At 39.7% G+C, this 16,595-nt stretch overlaps 2 protein-coding genes across 2 annotated transcripts; one reads left to right on the forward strand and one right to left on the reverse strand.

The window, feature by feature from the left end:
• Window positions 1-963: 963 nt before the first annotated feature.
• Window positions 964-9,523, reverse strand: lias (lipoic acid synthetase). The gene is made up of 11 exons (XM_080721074.1): window positions 9,399-9,523; window positions 8,579-8,757; window positions 7,763-7,856; window positions 6,174-6,254; window positions 4,555-4,711; window positions 4,364-4,421; window positions 3,789-3,917; window positions 2,997-3,142; window positions 2,827-2,897; window positions 2,603-2,714; window positions 964-2,508 (listed from the first exon to the last, which is right to left on the reverse strand). Exons 1-11 carry the CDS (start codon window positions 9,480-9,482, stop codon window positions 2,447-2,449), a joined length of 1,173 nt encoding a protein of 390 aa, XP_080577200.1. The 5' UTR covers window positions 9,483-9,523; the 3' UTR covers window positions 964-2,446.
• A 466-nt stretch (window positions 9,524-9,989) lies between these two features.
• Window positions 9,990-15,857, forward strand: rpl9 (ribosomal protein L9). The gene is made up of 8 exons (XM_080721842.1): window positions 9,990-10,017; window positions 10,849-10,895; window positions 11,030-11,145; window positions 12,028-12,123; window positions 12,423-12,555; window positions 12,935-13,015; window positions 14,795-14,918; window positions 15,698-15,857. Exons 2-7 carry the CDS (start codon window positions 10,850-10,852, stop codon window positions 14,899-14,901), a joined length of 579 nt encoding a protein of 192 aa, XP_080577968.1. The 5' UTR covers window positions 9,990-10,017; window position 10,849; the 3' UTR covers window positions 14,902-14,918; window positions 15,698-15,857.
• Window positions 15,858-16,595: the final 738 nt, after the last annotated feature.

Consider the following 16,595-nt stretch of genomic DNA (forward strand, 5'->3'; position numbering starts at 1 on the left):
CTAAGCTAACGTCAGTTAGAAGTACCGTTCCGGCCGTAAATAGAGGCTGTTCGCTTCCAGAAAGGCATAGGTTCAGAGAAAAGGGGCTTTAAAGTTGGCGGATTGCATTGGATCCAAATAAATCGGCGACTATAGCATGCACGTTAGTAAACATAGGACCGTTGCCACGGTCATTTGTTGGTTGGGGGAAAGGTGTGCCGACTACCTCCTGAAGTCCCCGGATGTACACTGAGGCGCATTGATCTCGGACAAGTCCTCACACAACTTTGCGGCAGTTCTGTCATAACCTCCGGAATTTAGCCAATCAGAATCCAGTATTTGAACACGTGACTCGAAAAAGTGGTAGAAAGTTGTTTTGTTCATTGCATGAGTTACAAGGGGTCAAACAGGGCTCAAAGGACCCCTTTAGCTGAGGTAGAGACAAAGCAGGTAACCCCACTACATAATGTAAACTGTAAAAAAATCAATTGTTTTTTGAGAAAGCCTTCCATGCAACATAAGAGGCTTTTAAAGCTAGCTCACCATAAGTTGATTGTATCGTGTTGAGATTTGACAATAGCTTGGATGTATTTCACAGGTTTTTCTCTAAGATGAGTTGTCTCCAAATAAGGCAGTATTGGGCAACAAATGGACCATGGGACAGAAATGGCAAATTATTTTGTAACTAATATGATCGTCCCATATACAGGATATAATTAATTAAATGTCCTCTAAGTAGTCAAGGGTGTGGCCAGCAGAGATGTACTACACACAATTAAATTTAGTATGCAGTTATGCCACACAAAGCTGCACTAAACAAACTCGCCCCTGTCGATGGGGTCGATTTCTGTGTACAGTGGGGACCTCATGAGCTGTCTTTGTGATATGTTTTTTTTGTGTTATATGGTTATGTGTTGTTGCGAAGACAAATATCACTTCAGAGACAAGATTATCTTAATTTATTACGTTTTATAGCAATTAATATATGTATATAAAATGGTCTGTCGCAAGTTATGTTCTAGCCCACCATCTAATAACTTAAACCCTACTTGCTGACCCATGTTGAAGAGCCATGCTTTACAAAGTTTAAACCCATAAGTACACCTTCAGACTTGTCAAACATGAATAACGGAACAAACCAGTCTACTTTGTATCATGTAAATGTAATTTGTCTTCAAATAACAAAGCCATATAGTCGGGGATATCTTTAGAAATAGTGTCAAATCCTGGAATAAATTCCTTACCAAAAACAATCTTCACCAATGTGTTTGTAAAGGTGTCTAGTAACACATCTCACAAAGACTGAAATTCAGTTTCCCTAGGAAAATCTTTAACAGCTAGGGTAATTCTGTGTCTCATTCACTCACTACTATACACTATACTATGGGGGAAAAAATCACTCCCAAAAAAATATGCTTTAAGTGGGATGTGAGGGGTCTAACTAGGTGTTTTTAATTATTCTGAATCCATTGCAAGCATTTGTTTTGCACCAAAAACATTCCTTGGGCTAGAAATGGACCCCCATACCACTGTGAAAAGTGATGACTCATCACTAAACCATCATTTTATGGGCTGTTTTTAGCCCATTGAATGTTTTTTTGTGCAAAACAAATGCTTGCAATCGATTCAGAATAATTAAAAACACCTAGTTAGACCCCTCACATCCCACTTAAAGCAGAGTGTTTTTTTCCCCTATAGTATAGTGTATAGTGAGTGAATGAGACCCAGAATTACCCTAGCTGTCAAAAGATTTTCCTAGGGAAACTGAATTTCAGTCAGTCTTTGTGAGATGTGTTACTAGACACCTTTACAAACACATTGGTGAAGAAATGTTTTGGTAAGGAATTTATTCCAGGACTTTTTAAGATATCCCCTGACTAATAACAGTGTCTCTCAAAGAAAATCTGTTTCAAATTAACAAGATAACAATATGATTCAATATGTTTCAAATAAAGCTTTAAGCCTATCATGTATGCTCCACCATGTGTTATCCCCTTTTCAAAGCATATACATGAGTCTTTAACCTGCTCACACTCTCTGATGCAGTCATAAATCAGTGCTTCCCGACCTGCCTAGGGCTCCCCCAGAGGGAAGGTGAGTGGGGGTGGGGGTTCAGGAGGCCCTAAAGGGGACTTGCATACCTGCACATTGTAAAAGGACAATCTTTTTTGCCTGGGTTTAAACTCCATGCTGATAATTACAGCTCAAAGATCTGACTCCAATGTGGTTCTCCAGACCTGCCTCGTCTCAGATAAATAGTAGACAAGATGGTAACAAAGGGAATTCTCAGACTCCATATCTTGATAATCAGCTTTTGGTATAGTTTAAACACATTTCCCCATATACCGCATCACATTTTCCTGATAACCTTTCTCCTATGGGAATGCTATGGTACATGATTATGCTGGCATTGACGTGAGGAGATAAAATGAAGGGAGGAACAACTAAAACTGGCAGCTGCAAGTTTTCACTCTGTAATAGTGACTTCTGATTTTCTCTTCTCCAGTAGGTTCTTCAGGAAGAACTCTCCTGTAGAGGGATAGGCAGATATGAACATGTCAAGGTGGTCCAAAATAATGCTGTACATAGTCTATAAACCTTTAAAAGCATCACAGCACGTCACCTGCTTTATAAGACGATCGCACCAGGGGCCCACTGGCCGTGTAGACAAAGCCCATTTCGTTCCCAACCTTCTCCCAGTGGGCAAACCTCTCAGGGGTCACATACTCTTCCACCTAGAGACAGACCATCACAGTTGAACACAACAGATATCAAAATGCCAAAAGATTATAGATTCAGAATCATTGTAGCAAAAGGTGTAAGGAAGATGTAATGTTATGATACTACCTTGAGGTGGCGTTTGGTGGGCTGCATATACTGGCCCAGTGTCAGACAGTCCACCCCTGCCTCCCGCAGCTCTGTAACAACATCACAAGACCCATGTTTTAATGAAACAGGGCTAATCCAGCCACCGTAGAGCCACCATGTTTATGTGAATTTGAGGTCGAAATACACACCTGTCAGCGTATTGAGTATTTGTTGGTCTGTCTCCCCCAGTCCCAGCATAATCGAGGTCTTGGTAAGCAAGCCGGGCTTGACCTTTTTTGCATGTCTCAGCACGCTTAGTGACTGATTGATGTTCGCTCTTGGATCGCGGACATGCCTGTGATTAGACGTGACAGATCATGAGCAATTACCAGTGCACATTAAAAGTAGATGTAAACAGCAATGGTTCTACAAAAGTAAGAAGTGATATACATATACTGCATCACATGGGAGAATCACATAGCCCTTTGTAGTGGAAATTACACAATGCAAATGAGGAAATACATTTATTATCCAAAAACTCGACCAACCAGTGACATCATTGTTAGGCAGTTTTTTTTCTTAAACAAAAATATTTTAGATTTTTATTTTTATTAACACAAGAACCATGGCTTCCATAGAATCAGCATGTTAACTTTCCAGGAATAGAAAGCCTGCTGTTTCTATTAGCTTGGATACTGAGAAATGGCGTATTTGTGCCACCTGCTGGTCAATGTGTATATCCATCTCTCCCCATTTTGTCATTGTCTTTAATGTCTAAGTCTGTACCCAGAAAAAATTACAGGTGCTTATTCCAGTCATGTTAAATTAAATCAGATTGAATTAAACGTATAAATTAAGGAGATGTATAGTTTCAAAGGACCATCACCAGTTGGCTAAAGGATGGATGGCTAGAATCACCTAGAGAAAATGTTAATGTGATGTGTACCATAATCTGAGTTTCAGTATATTACGTATATCAGCTGCTAGAGACAAGCTAGTACCTTTGCAGTTCACGGACTGTCTCCACATTGTGGGCATAAACATCCAACCCTGACAGGGCGATTTTCTCCACCGCTGCCAGGTCACCACGGAAATCAGGAGTGAGACATTCCACCAGGATCTGAGAATTCCTAGATGAAGAAAAACAAAGAGTGAAGATCTGCAACTATTAATTGGTTTCTTAGTGATTATTCTATCGATTACTTTTAGGATTCATTGAATAATCGAGAAAGTCAGTTTAAAAAAAAGATATATTAGTAATATTTTTCGTATTAAACCGATAAAAGTCAGATTAACCACTTGTAGCTCCTTGTAGATCTGCTAATATATTTATTAAAATAGATTATTTGTTATAATCGGTTAAATCCATTAGTTTGATTAACCTTTGCACCCCTAGTTGAAATGCATTAACAAAATAGTGCTGACTGGGTTGTTATGTCAACCCCATGAACAGTGAACACAGAGATAAACAATGAACCATTCATTATGGAAATGTCTTCCTTCTGACTGTCTCAGAAGGATAAGAAGACTTGATTACATTAAGTTCTGTTCTAGAACATAGTGCATTTGGTTTTACCTTTCCTTCAGTTGAGTGACAGTCTTGGCAAAATGCTCTGCCCCTCCATCAGCGATATCTGCCAAATCAGTAATGTGGGAACATCTTTAAAGAACATCTTAAAAGAGTCCTTTTTACAGACCTGTTACAATTGATGTGAGTGCTGACAATCTCTTACATGTAGTATTTGGTTCAAAACTCTATCTTCTTACCATCTCTGTCTACAGAGGTCAGTACCACATAGTCCAACCCCCAGGCAGCAATGGCTTTAGCAGTGTTGTAGGGCTCGTCTGGATCTAGAGGAGGGGGCCGGCGAGCCGTCTTCACTGAACAGAACCTGCACCCACGAGTGCACGTGTCTCCCATCAGCTAGAGAATGGGAAGGACAGAAAAAAGGGAAACAGAAAATGATCAAGGAGAACTTATGGGTTTGTCTACCTCCCTATGAAATCCAATGTTGCTTTAATTACAACTTATTTGATATAATCCAAATACACACCAACATAGTCACCGAAAGACAAGGCTCCTGCGTCTCTCACATTGTTCTTTTAGAGTTCACAGTCACACCTTGGCTACATTTTACTGTTAATTAATTCAATTGTTTATTTCACTGCTTTCTTCTGAAATGTACCGTAGCTTTTCACTACCTACCTGAGGTATATATTTTCAAAATCTTTACTTCACTAGTTATCTGACCCATGTGATTGACTGATAAATACTTGGATGTTTAAAGTATAAATTCCACTTTTAATTAAGTAGAGTAGTATTTCAGGGACAGCTGGAGACACTGGCCCAGGACTGGGATGCCTGGAGAGCTCTTCTAAGTGGCCTATGCCCAAAGTAAAATGTAAGGCTACTTAGTATATGTCGAAAGTACTTCTTCCAATACTGTGGTCAGTGATTACTGAAATCATAACTGAACATCAAAAAAGAAATCTACCAAATTAGACAAATTAGATAAATTAAACAACATTTCAAAGAGACACTATACTCAAGCATACAATACAACATATTCATTGTTGGGATGTACTGGTAGATGAAAGTATAGTGGGGCGACCAAGACCATACTCTTGAATAATCTCTGGTTTGATTACAGCCAGAGCCATGTGTTGCACATCTTTCACACCTCAGCTTCCACTAACAAACTATAGAATCATCTAAAATAGAATCATCATTGAGATACTGCCAAAGGCAGACAAATCTCAGCTGAGCATGTACCTAACTCTAGGTGATGGGAGACAGAGCCTTCTGTTCCTTTTCTCCTTGCCTCTAGAACTTCCTCCCGGACTATCTCAAAACTGCCCCTTTAATTGAGGTTTTTTAACTGGCCCTAAAACCCTCTTCTATCTGCAGGCCTTCCTCTAAGCATTTTACAGTGGCTCATCCTTGTTTTAATCTTTTTATATGTGGTCCACCCACTGGATTTCCCCCCTGTTATTAGTGTTATATTACAGCGCCTAAGGGAAAGACGTGTATAAGAGCACCTAGTCCACCTAGTTTTTTTTATCTGTCCTTATTTGGGCATCAATATGACATCAAAGATTCTCAGAGAAGCCATGTTGTTGTTGGACTAACCTAGACGATTCGTCTGGATAAGAAGTGCAAATTATTATAAAAATGTATCATAATTATTATTAATAATCAGTGTCTTGCTCAAGCCCACTGGTAGTAACGCAATTTCAGTGGAGAACTAACAAAAATTCTTGTGATTCCATGGTGATCACTCTAGTTGCTGACCCACTGCTGCCCAGTATCATAATTTCAGCCACGTTGTTGACCACTGGGTCAGGATTCATTTTACTGCAGACAAATCATCCAAATTAGGACTCACCATTATGGTAGCTGTGGCTGTAGAATGCTCTCCTCCTCCCCAGCACTCCCCAATATTCGGACATCTGGCCTCCTCACACACCTACAAGCACACATACTGTATATTAAAGACATCGCACAAATACATAATGTATGTGCTCAAGTGAATTTGAGATGAATATGAAACTGTAGAATACTCCTATTTTCTCTTTGTTAAATTGTGATAAAAGGCTTGAATTGGAGACTGTTGGACCTCTAATATGTAGCTTAACAATAATAAAGTAGTTTCATACTTCCATCGTACAACGGTGTTGTACAAAATAGCTATCATACAAGCTCGAGTCATGATGTCCCGTGAGCTTGTAGATCAGCTATTATTTTAAATCTTTGAAAAGTCTCGCCCAAAATAGGGATGCCAGTTTGAATGTGGCTTTACCTTCATCAAAGTCAAGCTCGCTAGCTTAGATATTGCTGCAAGTCTGTGATCAACAGTTCAAAGTTTACAGAACACGAGTAGCGGCCTACAAAGCCTTCTTCAGGGTGTGGGTACTTATAAAAGTAAGTCAGTGTGACAAAATTTGGAAGACTATTAATGCCATATAGAGGGTATGCGAGTGACATCATCATCATCAGTTATGCAGGAATGCTTACTGATTGGCAAAAAAACTACTTTCTGGCCTTGACAGCCCATACATCCAAACAGAAAAGTCCTATCTGATTGCATTAAACAACGTTAAACTCACTTTGCCACTCGATTTGCCGTTCACTTTATGCATGCCAGCGCATACCCTCTATTATTCCATGCCATGCGTTTTTCACAAAGGGGTTGAAAGGTAGTGCCACTTTAGGGCTCATACTAGCTCTGGTCCATAGCGTTAGTGGAGTTCTCCCTAACGCTATGTTCCTCTACCTCCCAAATCCTTGGCAAATCCGGAAAACACTGCCGTCTGGTCCAAAAATAACAAAAACAGTTTCGCCCCTCACCAAACCAAAGGTATCAGTGGACAGTTGAAAGCTTACTCTACTTAGTGGACGCGGTCTGAGCCCCCCACCACACGATTAAAATACATTTCTAGGGCAAAATGAAAAATATTCCACCGGATGGAGACTCCATTTCTTCTAGTTTTTCCACCATTTGTGGTCGCCATCACAGTGCCAACTCACTACTGCCGCGCAGGTCAGAGGACCGAATTACACAGAGCATTGTCTCATTGGGTGTTATTCAACTCGGCGACGTTGGAAGCGCTGTTTCGTCTTCAAACAGGAAGAGCGTCTCCATCCGGTGAAATATTTTTCATTTTGTCCTAGAAATGTATTTTAATCGTGTGGTAGGGGGCTCAGACTGCGTCCACTAAGTAGAGGAAGCTTTCAACTGTCCACTGATACCTTTGGTTTGGTGAGGGGCGAAAACGGTTTTTGTTATTTTCGGACCAGACGGCGGTGTTTTCCGGATTTGCCAAGGATTCGGGAGGTAGAGGAACATAGCGTTAGGGAGAACTCCACTAACGCTATGGACCAGAGCTAGGCTCATACAAACCCAATGAATATAATGAAAATGTCACTCTCATACAGACAAAGACAGAGCCACGCACATGCAAGTACACAACTTACAGTGTGTAAGTTAAGACCTCTCAGCGTATTCTTCAACTTGTTGTAGTTCTTCCCAATTGGAATCTCAGTCTTCAGCCAAGGAGGAAGCCTAAGCCTGTCACAGCACAAATAAAAGTGTATCTCTCACATATGTTATGATTATTCTTTCATAAATAAAGCTGCTGAAACCAGATAAGATTGCTCCTCTTAATACCATATGGATTCTGGGATTGTCTTTCAAGAAATGTAAGAATTATATGCTACAGTAGTGCTTGTGATAGTTTATTGCTGTCTACTGCATACATGGTCTGATCTTTGAACCCTACGACTGCCACTCTGAGCAGTTACAAATGAAATAGATAGGACAACTAGGGCTGTCACGATTATGACATTTTACATGACGATTAATTGTCACTCAAATAATTGCGATTAACGATTTGTGTTTTTGTCGTTGACAATTACATTTCTGTTTGGCTTTTAGGCTTTGAAGTTGCACATGATAGATATGACACATAACCTAAAATATACAAAGACATTACTGACATATTTGACAACTTTATAGTTAAAAAAAGAACATTGATAGTGGAAATAGCCGATCTACAAGCTCACAACGCGTCGCATCGATCTGCTATTTCCACTATTTTTTACTTTAAAAAATATATATTAACATTTTTCAACATGAAAACGATTATGACGATTATGAAAATTAATCACAATTATGTCAAATAATTGCGATTAGACGATTATGTAATAATTGTGACAGCTCTAAGGACAACCTTACTACTTCTCACTTTCCACAGGTGTTTATACATCTTTAAGTTTATTTTGTAGTTGTACCTCTCTCCTTTGTCTCTCTTTAGTTTGCCTCTGTATTCATCCCACTTGCTCTTTTCTGATAGTTCCCCAGAAATGAAATCTTGCAGGTCAGGTCCATCATCATCTTTTAACAAATCCTTTCTGCTGTCTCTTCCTGCCGTGGAGGCCTTGGCCACAGTGGTCATGCAACTGGCGTAGACCTGTGGAACAGTTGGCATTATCATTTATTATTATTCAGTAACAATTTGCCTTCACATTTTCATGATCCTCCCCACCTAGAGAAGCATATTCTCGCCTTACACCCCCAATTTGACATGCATTAGTTCACAGACCCCCATTTGATAAGATTTTAATCTCTGAGTCTGATACCACAATATCAGGAATTAATTTGTTGTTGGACAGGATTTTGTCTGTCCTTACTGTCCAGGTGCTGTACTGTATGTAGATTAGATAACAGTCAAACTTTGATCAAAACAGCCATACTGTTTCTAGTTGTACTTTCTTAAACATGTGATAATGGTGAAGATTAGGCTAACTGTCAATCATTTAGCTGGTATTGGGTACTGGGTGCCCCCTCATGGCACCCTGGGGACCCTGCCTGGAACCCCCATGTTGAGAACTGTCCTAGATAGCAACCATTCTAAATAATGACTGCTGTTTATTTGGGGGTAAAATAATAACTTTTTGACTTCTACAAGCTAGCTTACAAAACGACCACATTAATCAAATAATTATGTAAGTCGAGACCAACGATAACCAATTACGACACTGAGCGGCTAGTTTGTTACATAAATTGATAATGACAACAGTGCAGTGTTTTTGGTGCAGTGTAAATACTTACATATCTGCTGCATTTGGGACTCAACCATAAACGATTAGAAGAGAAACGACCAGCAATAAGACAGGTTTGTTTAACCAACTCCATGACATCTAGCTAACTGGCTAGCATGCACTCTGTCATTGAAAACAACACTCTGTGTTCGTTTATTCTGGTCTGAAAGCAAAAGACAAGACGACGTACCAGAGGCGTCAATTGGGTATGGCAAGCTATTACCTTGGTTACATCGGGAAATAATAAAATGTACTTTTCAACATTGCGCCTGTTGCTAAGGTATGGCAACATGACTGGTGTCTTGCAAGACACCAGTCATGTTGCCATACCTTAGCTTTTTCTGAACTGACGCCACTGCGACGTACAAACACCGGCAACAACCTCTAATAAGCAATAATAAGTACAGTGTAAAATGTCACTCTTCAGGGGCTGTTATCCACTTATATTAAACATAATTAGGTTGTGTGGTTGCAGTTATTATAATGCACAATCATAATAATAATAATAAATAATAATCAATCGATCAGTTAACTCGTAATGCCTGCTGAAAGCCATGACGTCATGACGCACGCACACTACATTTGCGTGGTGACGTCCTTCCTTCCTCCTTTCCTCTACTACCGGCGAGGTGAGAATGAAGGATGATAATAATCGTGCATTTTAATCTAACTCCATCTGCCTCCAACAAACTCTAATTTTACATTCTTGTTGGTCTATCTATCCGGGGATTGCTGATACAAATGACAGACATCTGTATTTCCCCACATAAACTACGTTTATTTCATTTCATAACATTAGATATTCCGGCGTCCCCTTCCAGTCTCGTCCCCAGGCCTACGCGTCTGTTTTTCTTGCAATATGGCCCCGTGAATTAGTTCAATATTATGAACGTAGAGTCTTCTTCAAGGCTACTGCTTAAAAACGTTTACAGCATCCCGTCAGATCGTTCCACTGGCTTATATAGCTTACCCGATACGATATGTATTGGTTGAGCTAGCGTTACATGCTAATGGTTAGCATGAGCCAAGTGATGGATTGAATACTTGATAAGAGTTTTACATTAAGAAAAGGTACAGGACAGTACAGATACAAGGTTAACTAAAAGGGAAAGAGCTCACTGGCTTGTTTAAATTGGGGTCCCTGTGTGAGTGGTACTGCTGTCAAGTCATTTATGTCATGCATTGGGCATTGTACGTCCAAACAAGGCTAGTCCAAACATGTATTTGACTCTAATAAAAGTACTTTTCCTAGTGCAGCTCATGTAGATTTGAAGTATATTTTTTGATAAGTAAAGGGTCCACTTGTTGTCAACTATGAATAATGCATTTGCTTAGAGGTTGTGAGACTTGTGACTTCATCTAGTGTTAATTAGATGTGTCAGTTGATAAAATGATGATGGGTTGCTATGCTGTGTAATCATTTACAACTTAAACTTAAATATCAGTGTTTCCTGTTGCAGAATGAAGACCATTCTCAGTAACCAGACTGTCGACATCCCCGACAATGGTAAGGGGATGATTTGGTATATTTGTTGAGCAATACACTACATTGGGTTTTATTGTGCATCTTTAAGATCACTTTCTACATGATTGTTATGAGATCATACATCTTATTTGCTGTGTTTTGATGTGTTTGTGCAGTGGATATCAAGTTGAAGGGGAGGACGGTGATCGTCAAGGGTCCCCGTGGCTTACTCCGCAGGGAGTTTAACCACATCAACCTGGAGCTCAGACTTCTGGGACAAAAACACAAGAAGGTAAACATTTTGCACCTTGTAGCTTCTCTAAATGATGTCTGTAACTTTGGGACAACTTTTGGATTGTCTTTATACTATGGGACATATTTTAGATTGGCTGAAGGCTTGATCAGGGAACTGTCACTATTCAAGGTCATAATCGTTATGTCTTGTGTACAACATTGATAAAAGGGTGACAACATGACATGGTGAAGTCAGGGGTTCTTTTGGAGAACATGATACATTTGTCATCTCTTATTTGAGGTCTTTTTGTCATTGAGAGGCAGATCAGACGGGTTGTGAAGTACCGTAGGTTTAAGGTTTTGTCACACATACAGTTAAGTTAACATGCATTGCAGTGTGCAACTTATAGAACAATTCTTCTTAACTAATTCTTGTAACTGAATGGATAAGGAGGGAAATCAAATTCAAGACCATTCAATCAACAAAGGAGATGATACAATGTTTAGACTTACATTACGTGTGCATTGTCCCTAGCGTGCAGTGTCATATGTAAACAGTAAACTGATTTGCTAGCTGTTCAAACTGTTTCTGTAGAGCTTGTGCTTTTGAGATGACTTGGGTTTTAAGGCTGAGTCACTTATAATCTCCAATAAGCTTGCACCTATCCTCCAAGGTGCAAGCTTATTGGAGAGGATGATGTCAATACCATGGCGCAATTTACAAATAGCGTATGTTTTTTTGTACCTTCTGACCGCGCCGTTTTCTTGCCAGGCCACAAACTGCAAAACTTGATTGAATGCTGCTTCAAAGATATAAAAAATGAAACTCAAAACTACTCCTCCCTGCTCCCCTAGCCTTCAATAAATTGGGTCGCACAACTCAAGGGATTGTATTTTTTCTAATGAACATGCAGAAGTTGATGTCCTTCTCCGTTTTCAGCTGCGTGTGGATAAATGGTGGGGCAACAGAAAGGAGCTGGCTACAGTCCGCACCATCTGCAGTCATGTTCAGAACATGATTAAGGGAGTCACAATGGTGAGACTGCTTTACATTTAAATTATCTATCTCTATCTAGCTCTCTATCTCTCTCTCACACACACGTATGTTCTTGTCAGTTTGGCGATTCTGATTTGTTTCATTTTCATGACTCGGCCTCACACAGCCATTTTTATTTTTATTTTTTTTAAGATGGGGCTTAGTTGGAGAAGGCGTTCTATTGTTGGGCTGTACAGTGCTCCAACAGTCATGGCTTTTCATTGTTGGAAGATCAGCCTTTTTGTGTTCACTGTCCTTTATATCTCAATGCTGATGGCCATGTTTCTTCCCTCCTATAGGGTTTCCGGTACAAGATGCGATCTGTCTATGCCCATTTCCCCATCAACGTTGTCATTCAGGAGAGTGGAAATTTGGTGGAGATCAGGAACTTCCTGGGAGAGAAGTACATCCGCCGTGTTCGTATGAGGGCCGGTAAGTGAGGCTGCGCCTAGTGACAGAAAGAATTGGTGCTTGTGTATTAGATCATGGCCATTTTATAGTCTGAGAGACTTGTATGCTGAAAATGTTTTGGGGTTCTGGGCCTTATTTGACAGATGGTGTAAACCAGAGAGCAGGGATGGTGTAGACTAGAGAGCAGGGATATGCAGCAAATGTTCTGAACTGGGGGCTCGCTGTTAGGCATTAGAGCCAATGTGGTCCTCTAACAATTTGTCTATCAGGTTTCCCCAAAAGAGCTTTTATATTAGTCTTCTGTTGGTCACATTTTGTATGTAGGATCATTCTGTGGCTGAAAACTTAAGCTTGTCTTGTCTTGTCTGCGTCTCCCTACCCCAATCTGTCCTCTTGCCAGGTGTGGTATGTGCACTCTCACAAGCCCAGAAGGATGAGCTGGTCCTGGAGGGTAATGACATTGAGCTGGTTTCAAACTCAGGTGGGTTTAACAACTTGGCCACTTAGCTCAGTTGTGATCATGTACTCTTCTCTGGGGTAAAGAGTACTGCTAGTTTTACACTCTACCAAATGTTCATCTGGTGTCCAGGTCATTCTAGTCACCCTAATAAGGGAATGGTTAGACCTGGTCTGGACTGCGTCCAGACCAGTGTCGACAAACCTGGTGAGAAATAAAATCAGTATACAGTAATTACAGACTGTGTTGTGCGAATTTTGGAGGACTGACGGTCCAGTCAACAAAGTGGTCCAGTTCAGCACTAGTGGTTCGCTACATTAAAGCCATTCTGAGTTCTCAATAGAGCTGACGACACTGGTCAGTTCACAAGTGCTCCATTGGCAACATTGTAATGTGTACCCATATATCTCATATGGGTGCCCCACGTCCATGAATGTGGGCTGTAATATTAAAAGATATGTGTTTATCTTATATTTCCTGTTGCAAAGTATACAGTAGTGTCGCATATTAGGATGGTAATACATATACAAGAATCCTGCTCTACTGAAAACCTCCTTTCCTAGACTTCACTGCTGTTTTATTCTTTAAGCCCTGTTATGCGCTAGTATCATCTGTGGGATATAGCCTACTTGTCACACGAGCTTCAGTGTTCTGTACAGTAATGGTAGCAAGTCTCGCGAACAATACATTGGTGTATCCTGTCTTGCACTAGCCAGTGAGGCAATGTGTGAAGGATAACTTATGTCTTCTCTGTGGCTGTGTAAATGAATAGAACAGGATCCTTGTGAGCCCTTGAAAGTGAGTGGATGGGTAAAACTTCTCTTCAGAAAGAAACACCCTGCTACTCTCTGCCAAGGGATCTAGCTCTCGGCACAGTTGGTAGCACGTTACTTTGGGAAGTTTGGCACATTATTAGTGTGGTTGCCCCAACTATAGTACTTGTCGAACTTTCTTCTTCCTTCAATCTTTCCAGAAACGTTATTTTGCCGCACTACTCCTCCCACAGTTTTGGTGGCACACCCTTGTGGAATTGTGTGCTTGCTTTTAGCTAAGATATGGCCTATATGTTATATAATTTAATTTATTAGTGAATACATTTTCTCCAGACTTGAATGGGGAAAATGCTAAATTAAACTTTCCCAATGGACTGCTTTTGCCCTAAGAGAACTGGAATTCGACACAACACCATAGTTAAATATACCTGTAGTACCATGATTTAGATATTTGTTTTGTCCTTGTCCTATCCAAACCCGAATCCCCTTGACAAGTAGCACATCCCAAGTAAATCATTGTCAGACTCACATCTTGAAATCCAAGTCTTGTGAATATTGATATTACTCTTCACAGCCCCTTCCTTATTCCTTTTCTGAACTAGAAAATGTTGTGTTGTTACCTAATAGCCTAATCAAACTATCTCAGTCCATCTTAAAAGGATCTGAGTCCACATTTACGTGACCAAAAGATGTATCTGAATTACATATGTAAAACCAGATTTTCTTCATGGACTATTTTCTGCAAGACTTTTAAAATGCAATAATGGCTTAATTTTGCTTTGAAATTCTAGACAGTGAGCTAAACATGCAAAAACTGTCCTATTTTGTATGCCTTTGCTTGATTCATGGACCAAATATTACCTATATTTAGATGCTTTGCGCAATTAATTGCAATGTCTGTGCTTTGAAAATTACATTTATTTTTGGACTCATTGTTTAGCTCTACTAGTAGTGTTGTAGAATGTTTGTCATCCTTGACCCTGTGTGACCTGTGCATGCTGCTCATCACCCTAGTTTCTGTGTGTTCCAGCGGCTCTGATCCAGCAGGCCACCACAGTCAAAAATAAGGATATCAGAAAGTTCTTGGACGGTATTTACGTGTCTGAGAAGGGAACAGTTGTGGAGGCGACAAATTAAAAACTTCAACTGTAGAGGTTAGAGAATGTTGCCAAATCTTCCCCTGTGAACTACAGGGGGAGGCCATTTTCTTAACATGTACTTTTTTGTTTTGTTTCCTCTTACCAATTAACACACCTTTCTTTTCCCAATCTGTCCAGTTCATCACACTTTTCTTTTCTTATCTGTCCAGTTCATGCATTGCAAGGTTGATTTATGTTAGACTTGTTTTAGTAAATTGATGTATTTGTATAGTTTGTTAAGGGGTCTTTTTTTAGGTGTTCAGAATGTCTACAGTATTTTCTGGACTATAAGGCGCACCTGACTATAAGGCGCACTGTCAATGAATGGTCTATTTTCAAACTGTTTTCATATATAAGGCGCACCTGACTATAAGGCGCACATAATAGACGCTACCGTTGCGTTATGCATCCAACAGATGGAGCTGTGCTAAAGGGAATGTCAATGTCAATGAATGAACCATATATAAGGCGCACTGGACAATAAGGCGCACTGTAGTTTTTTGAGAAAATTAAAGGCTTTTAAGTGCGCCTTATAGTCCGGAAAATACGGTACATGTTTTTTTATTTTGATTGTCATTACTGACTAACAGCATGTATCTAATCATAACCGTTTGTCCAGTGTTAAGAAAAGAAACTTCTCACTGTAAGGCAATACTCATTCAGTTGACTGGTGTAATGTAATTTGTAGGTTAACTTCTTAACCTCTTATAGTTTTTCTCCAATGAACCACCACCTTGATTTTGCATGTGACTCATTCCCGGTTTTCACACTCGGCCCTTCTGTTACCTCCCCAGCGGCCTTGATCCAACAGGCCACTACGGTCAGGAAGAAGGACATCAGGAAGTTCCTTGATGGCATCTATGTCAGCGAGAAGACCACTGTTATTGAACAAGATGACCAATAATGTCCTGTTTTGACAAATAAAGTTCCATCTACTACATTTTTTGAAACCAACTGGTCTGTTTGTTTTTTTGTCTGTCCTAGTGGTTAGAGGATTAACATGTTTGTTCATGCATAATGTAATTTTATTGTGTAATTAATTAGTCACATGCAACAGTGTTGCCTGACATCCTTATATTGTGATGTTCTCTATGACCAATGACATTCTCATCTAATGCTGTCCTAGTGTTAAAACCTCAATTTGAGCAGAGGTGAGGAAAACCTGATATTTGTCCCTCTTAATTTGAGCAACAACCAACTATTTCCTTTACACGTTTTAACAGTTCTATGAAAACCAGATAATTTTGTGCTGCCAAAAGTAGCTTAACCTTCATCTTGGGAGTTATGTGAACGAGAAAAAAACAAGTAGTTATGTGATTGTGGTGTTGGAATTGCTATTAAATGCATACAGCTCAATCTAAAACAAATTGAATATTGTATAAGTTAAATTCTAATGTAATATTTTACCTTCATATTCTAGGTAAATTGTGCATGCAGTGAAGTATAAAAAAAATGAACTTTCATATTCTAGGTACACATTCAAACCTAGATTTTTATGGCAGACAGCTGACTGCTCATGATCAAATCCATATCTCAAAATATTACACAAGACAACTCAAAAGAAGGATTTGTACAGAAATGTCAACCTTGAAGTAAGTTGCTTGAAGTCCAGTGTGTAGTTTCCACAGTGTTATTTGGGGTGATCTGGCATCTGCTTTTTTGCACTATTCTAATTCTTTGAGAGGGATCTGT

Source organism: Nannobrachium achirus (assembly GCF_963921795.1).
Source record: "Nannobrachium achirus genome assembly, chromosome: 3".
NCBI classification, from domain to species: domain Eukaryota; kingdom Metazoa; phylum Chordata; class Actinopteri; order Myctophiformes; family Myctophidae; genus Nannobrachium; species Nannobrachium achirus.

Bases quoted from the DNA above. Each gene is read 5' to 3' on its own strand.
- lias (XM_080721074.1), bottom strand. From the start codon at position 9,482: ATGGAGTTGGTTAAACAAACCTGTCTTATTGCTGGTCGTTTCTCTTCT. The intron at 8,758-9,398 runs GTAAGTATTTAC...ACTGTTCCACAG, and splicing joins GTCCCAAATGCAGCAGATAT to GTCTACGCCAGTTGCATGAC. The intron at 2,509-2,602 runs GTGACGTGCTGT...ATCCCTCTACAG, and splicing joins GCGATCGTCTTATAAAGCAG to GAGAGTTCTTCCTGAAGAAC.
- rpl9 (XM_080721842.1), top strand. From the start codon at position 10,850: ATGAAGACCATTCTCAGTAACCAGACTGTCGACATCCCCGACAATG. The intron at 12,556-12,934 runs GTAAGTGAGGCT...TCCTCTTGCCAG, and splicing joins CCGTGTTCGTATGAGGGCCG to GTGTGGTATGTGCACTCTCA. The intron at 13,016-14,794 runs GTGGGTTTAACA...TGTGTGTTCCAG, and splicing joins TGAGCTGGTTTCAAACTCAG to CGGCTCTGATCCAGCAGGCC.